This window comes from Camelus dromedarius, chromosome 1, assembly GCF_036321535.1.
Source record: "Camelus dromedarius isolate mCamDro1 chromosome 1, mCamDro1.pat, whole genome shotgun sequence".
Classification (NCBI taxonomy): domain Eukaryota; kingdom Metazoa; phylum Chordata; class Mammalia; order Artiodactyla; family Camelidae; genus Camelus; species Camelus dromedarius.
Window position 1 is genome coordinate 75,516,149 of NC_087436.1, and position 13,853 is coordinate 75,530,001.

The window sequence follows — 13,853 nt, forward strand, 5'->3', positions numbered from 1 at the left end:
GGGGGAGAGAAGGGTGCGGAGAGATGGAAAGGGAGGGAAAGAGCCCTGGGAACCAAGCAGTACCAGGTCCCTCAAGGTCTAATCAAGGATTGGAGTACCTGGCACCCCTCCTTAGCTGATTCTTGATGCACTGGAGGTAAGAGCAGTCATCCTCTTGGCACTTTGTTGTGTGGTTACAAAACGCAGGGTGATGGAGGGCCATCTGATTTCATTAGACAGACCACGTATGTCTAGAAAATTATGATTCCCTTGCCTGTGACTCCCAGTGCTCAAAAGCCTCTGATTTCCTGTTCTCATTCTCTTAGTGATAATTTATTGAAGTTGTGTTTCTGGCCAACAGAAATAGGATTTTTTGGGGTGGATTTTTTTTTTCTCCTGTGGTGCACATATGTGCACGGTGGTTTAGGATTGAAGGAGCCAACATTCTCCTTATAAATTCTAAAACATTTGAAAGAAAAATCACAGCCTTTCCTTCCTACTATCGGTTGTTCACTGATTGTGCTGTTTGCCTGCAGCCTGCCACGAGTCCTGTGTGGCCTGCTGGGGCCCCACCGAGAAGCACTGCCTGGCCTGCAGTGACCCGCTCCACGTGCTGAGGGAGGGCAGCTGTCAGAGCAGCTGTGGCGACGGGTTTTACAACAAACAGGGGACCTGCAGTGGTGAGTGCCGGGCTTTGCAGATCAAAGCATCTTTTCCTCTTCCAGGATCCCTTGTTTTATTCAAATCATAGCACCAAAAATCAGTGTTTCTTTACTCAACAAATATGCAAAGGCTGCTGACATTGACAGCGTCTTAGTAGTTTATGAAACGGTTTTCTTTTTCCCCCAACTGACAGCATCCCTTTTAACACCCCAGTCCTGCAACTACTTGTGAGGGTAACTGCTCACTCTAGCCTCGTCCTGCACGTGCAAACCACAAGGCTCAGGCTGCTCACTCCAGACCCACCGCTGTAGGGAGAGGCTTCCTTTCTCCAAATCCTAAACTCCCCATCAACGCCACATGGCCTTCCAAGTAGCGTGGGGACAAAGCCACTCAGGCCAGCTGAGGGCCAACCTGCCTTTGGTGTTGGTATCACTGACTTAAAGCTGAAGTACTTATTGTCTGTTCTACCTTTTACACCGCTGCGTGGGAGTAAGAGTTAACCCGGCTTAGTGCTTCCTGTGCCCAGCACTGTTCCAAGAGCTTTCTAAACATTCGCCCACTGAGAAGCAGGAATGTATTGGGAGGGAAAGCATGACCTTGGGCAAGTTCCTTAATCTCTTCCCATGTTAGTTTCCCATTTGTAAAATGGGAACAACTGTGGTACCTGTGGTAGACAGAATACTGGTTCCTCAGAGATGTCCACGTCCTAATCACCAGCACTTGTGAATAGCTGCCTCAGATGGCAAAAGGGACTTTGTAGGTGTGATTAAGACAAGGATCTTGAGTTGGGGGTGGTTATCCTGGGTTATCTGAATGGGCTGCTGTAATCACAAGGGTCCCTGTATGAGGGAGGCAGGAGTGTTGGAATCAGACAGGAAGATCTGAGACAGAGCAGAGGTCAGAGTGATGGTCAGAGTGTCAGGAAGGGGCCATGAGCATGCAGGCAGGAGCTGGGAAAAGACAAGGGAATGATCTAGCCATAGAGCTTCTGGAAGGACTGTAGTCCTGCTAATGCTTTGATTTTAGGACTTCTAATCTCTTAAGCTGTATAAGAAGTTTGTGTTGTTTTTAAGTCATTGAATTTATGGTCATTTGTTACAGCAGCAATGGGAAACTAACACACACCCAATTCAGAAGGCTGTTGCTAGGATGAGTTAATGTATGCAGGGAATTTAGCACAGTGCCTGGCACAGAATACATGCTGTGTGAGTGTTTGGTGTTTAATCCTCACGACAAGTTCATGAGGTAGTTGTTACCATCCTTATTTTTCAGATGAAGAAATAGAGAGGCTAAGAAACTTGCCCAAGTCCCATAGCTCATAAGGGGCAGCGCTGGGACTCATGCTCGTTCTTCTGACTTCAGATCTTAACTGCCTCTTAACTGCTGTACTGCTGCAGTGACATAACATCTCCTTGTGCACCTCTGCCCGTTTTCCCTCTCTTCTTCTCGTTGTCCTCTCCCTGGCCCTCCTCTTCCCTTCCTTCTTGTCTTCCTGTCAGTCTTTAGATCAGCTGGCTGCCCTGTGGACATCGCCAGGTCCACAGGTAGGCACCAAATGGTGAAGGAAAGGTTCGAATTGAGTTTATTGTGATGGTCATACCTATTGAAAGGGTGTGATGACTTTTTTTTTAAATAACCAAGTCCACTAAGTCAGTAACAATCTGCAGTCCATAAAACTTCCTTGAGTTACAGTCCTCATTTTGTTTACTGATCAGGGCAACAGTACAAATGAGATGATCCTGGGGACATGACAAACACACTTGTCTTAGAGGAGAGAGAGAGCTCTCAGCAGCTGCTGGCTGAAAGCTGTGCAGGGATCCATCCGCATCGCTGGTGTGAGAAATCTCACTCGATACAGACAAGTCACAGGTGGCTTCTGTGTGGATTTGGAAGAGAACAAGGAAAGAAAAGCAAGCTGCCATTACCCTGAGCATTTTAATCTTTTTCTGCCAGCATCACTTTCCTGCTCAATTAAGCCAGATGTATGCTCTAAAGGTCGGCAGATGTCAAGTTTGCACTAACTCAAAGGCCTCAAGGCATTTACCCTTTAACTCCCCGAGGACACTGGCTGCTGTCACTGACAAGGAGCCGGTGACACCGGCCTGCCACCGAGACGATAGTATCTGGAGTGAGAAGCAGCCTCTGCTAGGGAGCACGTGTACGTAAAAGGAGGGAGGGCTAGTGTGAGCCTGCGGCGGTGACGGGTGGGAATGTTCTTGGGCTAAGAGGTTGAGTGAAGAAAGCCAGAGCTCCCTGCGGACTGGAAGAATTTAAAAAGAAGACTCCTGAACAGGTGGCCGAGGGAGAGAGTATATATCTGAAATGCTCTCTGTGTACATTTTGAAACAAAGCAGAAAGCAAATTTCCAAATAGGAGGATTGACCACTGCTGACAGTCAGCCAACCCATCAATTGATCAAAAGGTAATTACTGGGGGAGGCTATACCTCAGGGTAGAGTACATGCTTAGTGTGCATGCATGAAGTCCTGGGTTCAATCCCCAGTAGCTCCATGAAAATAAATACATAAACCGAATTACCTCCCCGAAAAAACAAATAAACAAAAAGAGGTAATTACTGAACACCTGCCACGTGTGTGGCAAATACAAGACTTTGTGCCGCCATTAACGTTGGCCAGTGGTCGTTTTGATACACAAGGCTGGGATGTACAGTTTTCATAAGGTTATTGGAGTTCTCTAAGTTTGTATCAAAGGCCTTCAGAAAGGTTCACAGAAATATTTTCTAAAATAAGGGTGAGCCAAGTTACTGATTGGTATCGGAATGTTAATTAAGACGTCTGATGCTGATAATGCTGACTTCCTTTCAATTCAGATTAGTGCTGTTTAAGATAAAGACCAGCTGGTGTTGGTTTAATAATTTATAACCAAGCAGCCGTATCTGTAGAAATCTCAAAGTCGAGTGCTGAGAAAAATCCAGCACAACCTGTTATAAATGGTGCTATGCTCTGGCTGAAAGAATTTACAGCAACCAAGTTTATCTCTGGGACAGGCTTTGAGTTTTACAAATATTAGGTATAAAGGGTGGGGAAATTCAAAGGACAGAACCTCCTCATTCTTTAGTCATTTAAGTACCGGTGCTATTATGCAGGGCTTTTCTGACTCTAGCTAACACAATAAATCAAAGCAAGTTCAGAGGTTTCTGTTAGCCCGTCTCTCTTTCTTCCTTCCTCCTCTCCCTTTTTCTCTTTCCTTGCTTCCTTTTACACCAATTTCCCTTCCTCACTTAGGCAACAATTTTAATTTTTTTTTATCTTCTTGTTTTTATGGGCTCATACAAAATGGGTATTGTTTTCAGTGAGTATATGTAAATGTATATCTTTCTTAAATAATACCATGTTACAGACTTCATGTGGTTCTTTTTTCACATACCAGTGCGTTTTTCAGATTTGCCCACATTGTTAGACTGTCTAGCCCTTTGCTTCTCATGCTACATAGTCCTTCCTGGTCTGCGTCCCCCACACCCATCCACTCTCCCAGGGACGGACACCATCACTAGAGAGCACCCGTGAACACTTCAAACATGTCCATTGGCGAACCTGGGTGGGAGGTTCCCTGAGATGCATGGATAACCCAGGAGCAGAATTGTTGACTTCTTGACTCCGCATGTGCTTTGTGTAACTAAGTAGTGCCAGGTAGCTCACCAGCATCTACACTCCCAAAGGTAGGGGTTCTCTCACCCCTACATCCTTGCCACCATTTGGCATTATCAAGCTTCAGGTTTTTTCAATACGTATACAGGGACATCCCATTTTAATTTGCATTTTTCTGATTATTAATGAGTTTGAGGTTATCGTCAATTCTTGTTGGACTTTTGTGTTTCCCCCTCAATAAATTGCTTTTTAATGTTTTCTCCACTGTTTTATTAGCCTTGCTGCCTTTTTATTGTAAATTTTATGGAGTTCCTTGCCTGTTATAGATCTTTACTGTGTCATTCTTAACTATGCAAATATTTTCCCATTTTGTTACCTTTTGTGGTACACTTTGCTGAACAGAAATCTCTTAATTCATCATTTCTTACTTTAACATTTTGCTTTTGAATTTTTGTCTAAGAAGACCTATTCTGCTCAATTTCACAAAGAAATTATCCTATAATTAATAGAAGAAATTCTATTAATTTCACAGTTTTATTTTTATGTAGACTGTTGACCCATCTGGAGTCCACTTATATATATATATATATATATATATAGGTTTAAGTAGGGATCTAGTTTGACTTCTCTCCATTTCATGATCCAGTTTCCACAGAATCGTCTAATAATTCAGTGTAACCTTCTCCATTGACCTTTATTGTATATTAAATTTCTATATGCATGTAGGTCTATCTCTGAGCTATTTCAGTAGTCTAAATTTCTATTCTTGTACTACTATCACATTGTATTGTTTTATTTATTTCTATTGCTTTCCAGTATGTCTCAGTGTCTAATTGGGCAGATTCTCCCTTTTTTTCCCTCATTTTCAAAGTTAACTATTCATGAACTTTAGAGTATGTTTATTGAATTCCTAATAAAATTTAACTGGAAGTTTTATTAATATTGTATTGAACTATAGGCTAGTTTGGAGGAGAAATGATGTCTTCCTAATAATTTTATTTAAATTTACAAATAATACTCCAAGTATTACTTTAGGTGTACCTTGAGATGTCAGTTCTAGAGTTAGAAACTTCAGAAGTTTTGGATAGGAGACTTTAAATTTTTTTAACAGTAGGATGGGTTTGAGATCATGTTACTATCAGTTTAATAAAAACAGTTATAGTCATGGGTTGATAAATTTACAAAAAAGGGTAACCACAAGCCAAAAATTTACAAAGGAGTCACAAAAATTAAATAAAATCCATGATAATATAAAGGAAAATTACCAAACCACAAAAGGAAGAAGAAAGGAACAAAGAGGATATACCAATTCAACTGCAAAGATAAGTTCAAAATGGGAATAAACACACATCTATCATTAATTACTGTAAATGTTAATGGACTAAATGCTCCAGTCAAAAGACACAGAGTGGCAGACTGGATAATAAAGCAAGAACCTTCAATATGCTGCATACAAGAGACCCACTTTAGGGAGAAGGACACATATAGATTGAGAGTGAAAGGATGGAAAAGGATATTCCATGCAAATGGAAAAGCCAAAAAAGCAGGTGTTGCAGTACTGATTTCAGACAAAATAGACTTTAAAACAAAGGCCATAAAGAAAGATAAAGAAGGACATTTTATAATGATTAAAGGAGTGATACAAGATGAGGATATTACACTCGTTAATATATATGCACCCAATATAGGAGCACCTAAGTACATACAAGAATTACTAACAGAGATAAAGGGGGATATTGATGGGAATACAATCATAGTTGGAGATTTTAACACTGCATTAACATCACTAGACAGATCTTCCAGACAGAAAATAAACAAGGCAACAGAGAAATTAAATACTACAATAGAAAAACTAGATTTGGTGGATATTTTCAGAGCATTACACCCCCCAAAAATAGACTATACATTCTTTTCAAGTGCACATGGAACATTTTCCAGGATCGATCATGTACTTGGGCACAAAAGAAACGTCAACAATTTTAAGAAGATAGAAATTATCTCAAGCATCTTTACTGACCACAATGCCATGAAACTGGAAATCAACAACAGAGAAACAAAGGAGAAAAAAAGGAAAGCATGGAGATTAAACAATATGTTATTGAAAAAACAATGGATCAATGAGGAAATCAAAGCTGAAATTAAAAAATACCTTGAGACAAATGATAATGAAAGCACAACCACTCAAAACCTATGGGACACAGCAAAGGCAGTGCTAAGAGGGAAGTTTATAGCAATACAGGCCTTCCTCAAAAAAGAAGAACAATCTCAAAGAAACAATTTAACCCACCACCTGAATGAATTAGAAAAAGAAGAACAAAAAGCCCCAAAAAGCAGCAGAAGGAAGGAAATAATAAAGATCAGAGAGGAATTAAATACAATAGAGATTAACAAGACCATAGAAAGAATCAACCAAACCAAAAGCTGGTTTTTTGAAAAAGTAAATAAAATCGACAAACCTCTGTCCAAACTCACAAAGAAGAAAAAAGAGAGAGCACAAATTAGCGAAATAAGAAAGGAAAATGGAGAAATTACAACAAACAAAATAGAAATACAGAATATCATACGAGAATATTATGAAAAACTATATGGAACCAAACTGGATAACCTAGAGGAGATGGACAAGTTTCTGGAAACATACTGTCCACCAAGACTGAATCAAGAAGAATCTGAACACTTGAACAATCCGATCACTAGAAAGGAAATAGAAATAGCAATTAAAAACCTCCCTACAAATAGAAGTCCAGGACCGGACGGCTTCACCGGGGAATTCTACCAAACATACAAAGAAGAACTCATACCAGTCCTTCTCAAACTCTTCCAGACGATTGAAAAGGAGGGAATACTCCCAAACTCATTCTATGAAGCCACCATCACCCTGATACCAAAACCAGGCAAAGACACTACAAAAAAAGAGAATTATAGGCCAATATCACTGATGAACATAGACGCCAAAATCCTCACCAAAATATTAGCAAATAGAATCCAACAACGCATAAAAAAGATTATACATCATGACCAAGTGGGGTTCATCCCAGGGACACAAGGCTGGTTCAACATATGCAAATCAATCAGTGTAATACATCACATCAACAAGAGAAAGGACAAAAACCACATGATCATCTCAATCGATGCAGAAAAAGCATTTGATAAAATTCAACACCCATTTATGATAAAAACTCTCGCCAAAGTGGGTATAGAGGTAACATATCTCAACATAATAAAAGCTATATATGACAAACCTACAGCCAGCATAGTACTCAACGGTGAAAAAGTCAAAAGCTTCCCACTAAAATCTAGGACAAGACAAGGATGCCCACTATCACCACTCCTATTCAACATAGTCCTGGAAGTCCTAGCCACAGCTGTCAGGCAAGAGAAAGAAATAAAAGGGATCCAAATTGGAAAAGAAGAGGTAAAAGTGTCATTATATGCTGATGACATGTTACTATATATAGAAAACCCTATAAGGTCCACACAAAAGCTACTAGAGCTGATTGAAGAATTCAGCAAGGTAGCAGGTTACAAAATTAACGTTCAAAAATCAGTTGCATTTCTTTACACTAATGATAAATCAACAGAAGAAGAAAGTAAAGAAACAATCCCCTTTAAAATAGCACCCAAAGTAATAAAATATCTGGGAATAAATCTAACCAAGGAGGTGAAAGAATTATACACAGAAAACTATAAACCATTGATGAAGGAAATTAAAGAAGACTTTAAAAAATGGAAAGATATTCCATGCTCTTGGATTGGAAGAATCAATATTGTTAAAATGGTCACACTGCCCAAGGCAATCTACAGATTTAATGCAATCCCTATCCAATTACCCAGGACATATTTCACAGAACTAGAACAAATCATAATAAAATTCATATGGAACCATCAAAGACCTAGAATTCCCAAAGCATTACTGAAGAGAAAGAAAGAGGCTGGAGGAATAACTCTCCCAGACTTCAGACAATACTATACAGCTACAGTCATCAAGACAGCATGGTATTGGTACCAAAATAGACATATAGACCAATGGAACAGAGTAGAGAGCCCAGAAATGAACCCACAAACTTTTGGTCAACTCATCTTTGACAAAGGAGGCAAGAATATACATTGGAATAAAGACAGTCTCTTCAGCAAATGGTGTTGGGAAAACTGGACAGCAGCATGTAAAACAATGAAGCTAGAACACTCCCTTACACCATATACAAAAATCAACTCAAAATGGATCAAAGACTTAAACATAAGACAAGATACAATAAACCTCCTAGAGGAAAACATAGGCAAAACATTATCTGACATACATTTAAAAAATTTTCTCCTAGAAGAAATAAAAGCAAGAATAAACAAATGGGACCTAATGAAACTTACAAGCTTCTGCACAGCAAAGGAAACCAGAAATAAAACAAGAAGAAAACCTACGGAATGGGAGAAAATTTTTGCAAGTGAAACCGACAAAGGCTTGATCTCCAGAATATATAAGCAGCTCATACGACTCAATAAGAAAAAAATAAACAACCCAATCCAAAAATGGGCAGAAGACCTAAACAAGCAATTCTCCAAGGAAGACATACAAATGATCAAAAAGCACGTGAAAAAATGCTCAATATCACTAATTATCAGAGAAATGCAAATCAAAACTACAATGAGGTATCACCTCACACCAGTCAGAATGGCCGTCATTCAAAAATCCACAAATGACAAATGCTGGAGAGGCTGTGGAGAAAGGGGAACCCTCCTACACTGCTGGTGGGAATGCAGTTTGGTGCAGCCACTATGGAAAACAGTGTGGAGATTCCTCAAAAGACTAGGAATAGACTTACCATATGACCCAGGAATCCCACTCCTGGGCTTGTATCCAGAAGGAAATCTACTTCAGGATGACACCTGCACCCCAATGTTCATAGCAGCACTATTTACAATAGCCAACACATGGAAACAGCCTCAATGTCCATCAACAGGTGACTGGATAAAGAAGAAGTGGTATATTTATACAATGGAATACTACTCAGCCATAAAAACCGACAACATCGTGCCATTTGCAGCAACATGGATGCTCCTGGAGAATGTCATTCTAAGTGAAGTAAGCCAGAAAGAGAAAGAAAAATACCATATGAGATTGCTCATATGTGGAATCTAAAAAACAAAAACAAAAGCAAACAAACAAACAAAAACAAAGCGTAAATAAAGGACAGAAATAGACTCACAGACAGAGAATACAGACTTGTGGTTACCAGGGGGGTGGAGGGTGGGAAGGGATAGACTGGGATTTCAAAATTGTAGAATAGACTACACTGTATAGCACAGGGAAATATACACAAAATGTTATGATAACTCACAGAGAAAAAAATGTGACAATGAGTGTGTATATGTCCATGAATAACTGAAAAATTGTGCTGAACACTGGAATTTGACACAACATTGTAAAATGATTATAAATCAATAAAAAATGTTAAAAAAAAAAAAAAAGAAACTTCAGAAGTTTTGGAGGGTGGGAGGGGAGAGTGCTTTTTAGATTCAGTTTTGCTTCTTTGTTCCAGTTATGAGTTGAGAGGCTGATTTTCTTCTTCACTGATATGAAGGCCAGGGCCTTTATCCATTTACTGAAGATGAATTTGCCTTACATGTTTGCTTCTAGAGGTGCCAGATCCTCCAGGATTTGGGATGGAACATTTGGCCTCATCACTTGCCATCTTTTTTCTCAAGTTCTTAAAATACTTTTCAGGAGGTTAGAATAGTGTTGGTAGATTAAAAGAACAGACAGAATAAGTCTTCACAGTTCTCTATACCTCAAACATTGAGTCTCTGGTCGTGAGAAGAGATTTGCTTTGCTTGTTTTTAAAGAATTTAACCAAGGAGTACGGAGTCAACTGAGTCATAGGCTTACCCGCAGCTGCATTCCCCTCCCCTCGCTTCCACTCTCGGGAAAGGCAGCTTTCCTCTGTTCTGTTCAAGGCTAATCTCCCCATCTGTGCTTTTGAATGTAATTCCCCTTTTTCTCCTAGATATGCTTTCAACGATTATTCAGACTCTTCTCTTGTTAAAAACCTTTGCCAGGGTCTGTATTGGCCTTGGGCTTTTACAGTATTGGAGAGACAAAATATCTTGTTACCCTTTTAATTATTTCCTACCTGTGCCCTTCTGTTCACAGCCAAGCGCCTTTAAAGGAACAGTTTGTTTATTTTGTTTGTTTGTTTGTTTATTATTTAACAGTTAAAGAAGAAGGAGATGGATTTATTTCTATGTATTGATACAAATCCAAGAACTATCACACAGTTTTAAAAAGGGAAATAAACCACGTAATATGCTAACATTTATATAAAAACAAAAGGATATATATGTATATGAGTAAAGGACATATTTATGTAAAGAATATATGAAAATAGAAAGACCACTTTCCCACTAAGAATGAGTAAGAGTTTAATATCGTTGTAAAGAAACAGTTTATAATCATGGCCTTCGCTCCCATTCTGTCCGATGAATCCACTGAAATGGTTGTGGCACAGGTCACCAGGTCCCAATTTCTAAGGGACGTGAACCTTCTTCAGATTTTATTTGTCTTCTCTGTACTGTAAATGTCTTCCTTCTTGAACTTTTTTCGCTCTTGGGTTCTCAGCCACCATACTCCTGTTTTTCTCTCCTACCTTTGGATCACTTCTTCTCAGTCACTTTTGCTAGTTTTTTCTTCTCTCAGTGACTTTTGGTGTTCTCTTAATCTTTGACTACTTCTCTCTAATCCTTCCTCCTTTTACTGAATAAATCGACTCATTTCTGATTTCGGCAACCACCTCTCTGTAATGACCCCCGGGCCTCTTTCTTGAGTCCCAGAGTTATAACTCAGGCTGTTTGCGGGCCACATGTATGCCAAAGCGAGCCCATCCTAATCCCCCACACCTACCCTCCTTTTTGGGTTCCTTGAGTGGCGTCACTCATCTCCATGCCAGAGCCCTGGAAGCCATTTGAGACACTTTTCCCCGCACTACTCTCAAATCTGTCACCTCATTCACAGCCTTGATTCAACTCCCAATCATCGCGTTCCGTGAGCATTGCCACCATCTTCCAACCAGGCCCCCAACTCTCCTTTCTCACCTCTCCCAACTGTCTCCAAACTGAAGCCAAAGTGATCTTTCTTATATGCAAACATGACCCCATTTCTACTGTGTTTAAAACTGTGTAAGGGCTCCCCGTGTCTTTGACGGGATGAGAATCTCCACTAGACTAGTCTGGTGTAGTTTCCATAGTCTGGCCCTTCACACTATCTCAGCTGAACGGAACTGCTGGTTCCCAGGATTCTCCTGGGGTCTGGGCCTGCGCTTGCCTTGCTGCTTCAGCCAGGAGTACATTCCCATCAGCCTGGCGTTCTCTGACTCACTTTCCAAGACAGCGCTCAAGGGTCATTTCTTCTCTGAACCCTTTCTTGACCTTTCATACCGCCTACCCCACACACATTTTGTTGGAATGTTTCTTGTGCCTACTAAGTGATGTGTTTAGTATTCCTAATATTACACGTGTTTATCTCCCTCTGGCAGACTAATAGGTCCCTTAAAGTAGAGACCAAGTTGATTTGGCTTTTGTGTCTCTACCACCTGACACAGGACCTAACACATAGCTTAAGAAATGTTTTGGGGGCTAAATGAATGAATAAGTGAATGAATAGATCCTGGAAGGTTGTGTGAAGTTCAGCAATTTCTACCTAATTTTTGTAGCATGACCTTGTTTAGTAGAACTCTGAATTTCTGAATTCTCTCTCCAACTAAGGTTGTCAGGTAAAACACAGAATGAAATATTTGGGACAAACATAAACTAAAAAATTTATTCATTATTTATCTGGAAATTCAAATTTAGCTGGGCATCTGATATTTTTATTTGCTAACTCTGGCAACCCTACTGCCAAAACCATTTTGACTTTAAGTCCCATATTAAGTTGGATACACTTAATATATTGTATAGGTGGGCCTCAGTACTTGTTATGCTTAGTTCAATGAATAATTAGTTGGTTCTCCTTCAACTGTGAAAACAGAAATGTTGGAATCAAGGAAATAGAACTCAGCTGAGCAGCCAGAGAATGTGATTATTATGTTGATATCAACTGTGGATGTTGTAAAGAATAGACTTTCTCTGCTCCCTTTGCTCACTATTGATTTTCTCTGATGAGTTTTCCTCCCCTTTTAGCTTGTGATCAATCCTGTAAGAGTTGTGGCCCCAGTAGTCCCAGATGTCTCACCTGTGCTGAGAAGACGGTGTTGAATGATGGGAAATGCATTTCTGAATGCCCTGATGGCTACTACGCTGATGCCACGGGCAGATGCAAAGGTATGACATGGGTAATTGTTAAATGGTTATATCATCATCATCATCATCACCATCTTCATCATCAAAAAGTATGTAACACGTTTGGTTATGCTTGCTGCTGTATGCTGCTCATTTGGAAATTTGTTTATATGATGGGAAATTGTCAAATTAAAAGGAGTCGCTTTTCCTTATAGAACCTATGTGGATCTGGTATGGGAGCAGGAAATATGGTGGATGCTGGAGGACTAGAGCAGTTAAATACAGGACTTATACATATCAATCATCATTAGAGATCATTGGGTCTTTTTGAAATGCCAAGAACACCTTCAGTATCTTTGTACAGTCCTTGTGTACTTGTAAACCATCACTAACTTACGTTGTAGGTATGACAATCATTCCTTAGATGGCATTTATAAACACATATATTGGCAACTACATCACACCATAAAAATAAAATAAGTAAACCAGGTTTGATAGCTTGTAAAGCTAAAGTCTGTATCTATTGAAAATTTGGTTTTATGTGCTATCCATAGTGTTTCTTTCAGACTTACACAACTTAAACTAGGAGACATTCCCATTTGAGGTGGTAACTTATTGCTGCCTACGATATTTTGATTGCCCCTCTTCTCCAAAACAAACCCACATATTCTTACTTCCACCTGTAGTGTCTGTCAGTGGCAGGGCATTTAGATTGGTCTCACAACCTTGTCTTTTCAACCTCCTGTTTATTTGCCAACCTCTTTACTCATCCAGTGTTTGTGCATCCCTTTTCCTCGATATCCTGCCCCCAACAGGCTCATCCTGTCTCCACACTCCCCTCTCCCAGCTCCTGACCCTTGTCCTCTGAGCCTTCTTTCAGTATCTCACTGCTGTCTGTTAGGATGGCATGGTACCATCTGTCTCTTAGAGTCAGAGGTGTCCCACCGCTACCCCCAGAACCAAAGCAGTGGAGATGCATGCTGACATCATCACATGTAGTGCTCAGATTCTTTCATATAATTCTTACTTAGGATCCTAGAATGTCCAGCTGTAAGTATTTGAGATGACCATTTGGTCCAGCCTCTCACTGTGCATATGCCAAAGAAACTAGGCCTGGAGAGACTCAGACTTGGCTAAGGGCATAAGTTAACAGACAAACCAGTCAAAAATGCCAGCGCTCCCAACACGCAGATCAATGAACTTTCCACTCTTCCCTATTCACATGGGCAGTTTTAGGTTCAGGCAAGCCTAGGGCTAAATCTCAGCTCTGCTACGAATGAACTCTGTGATCCTGAGTCAATTTTTTTTTAACTTTCTATGACTTCAGTTTTCTCATCTGCAA

The 13,853-nt window shown here is 40.0% G+C and overlaps 1 protein-coding gene across 2 annotated transcripts in view; it reads left to right on the forward strand.

Annotated features, from left to right (window-relative positions):
• FRAS1 (Fraser extracellular matrix complex subunit 1) overlaps positions 1–13,853 on the forward strand; it is a 408,983-nt gene that overhangs the window by 208,159 nt on the left and 186,971 nt on the right. For both annotated transcript variants that reach the window (XM_064485618.1, XM_031432509.2), the window contains exons 15-16: positions 516–659; positions 12,413–12,553. In XM_064485618.1, coding sequence (XP_064341688.1) covers positions 516–659; positions 12,413–12,553 — 285 coding nt within the window. The remainder of the gene's footprint in view (positions 1–515; positions 660–12,412; positions 12,554–13,853) is intronic.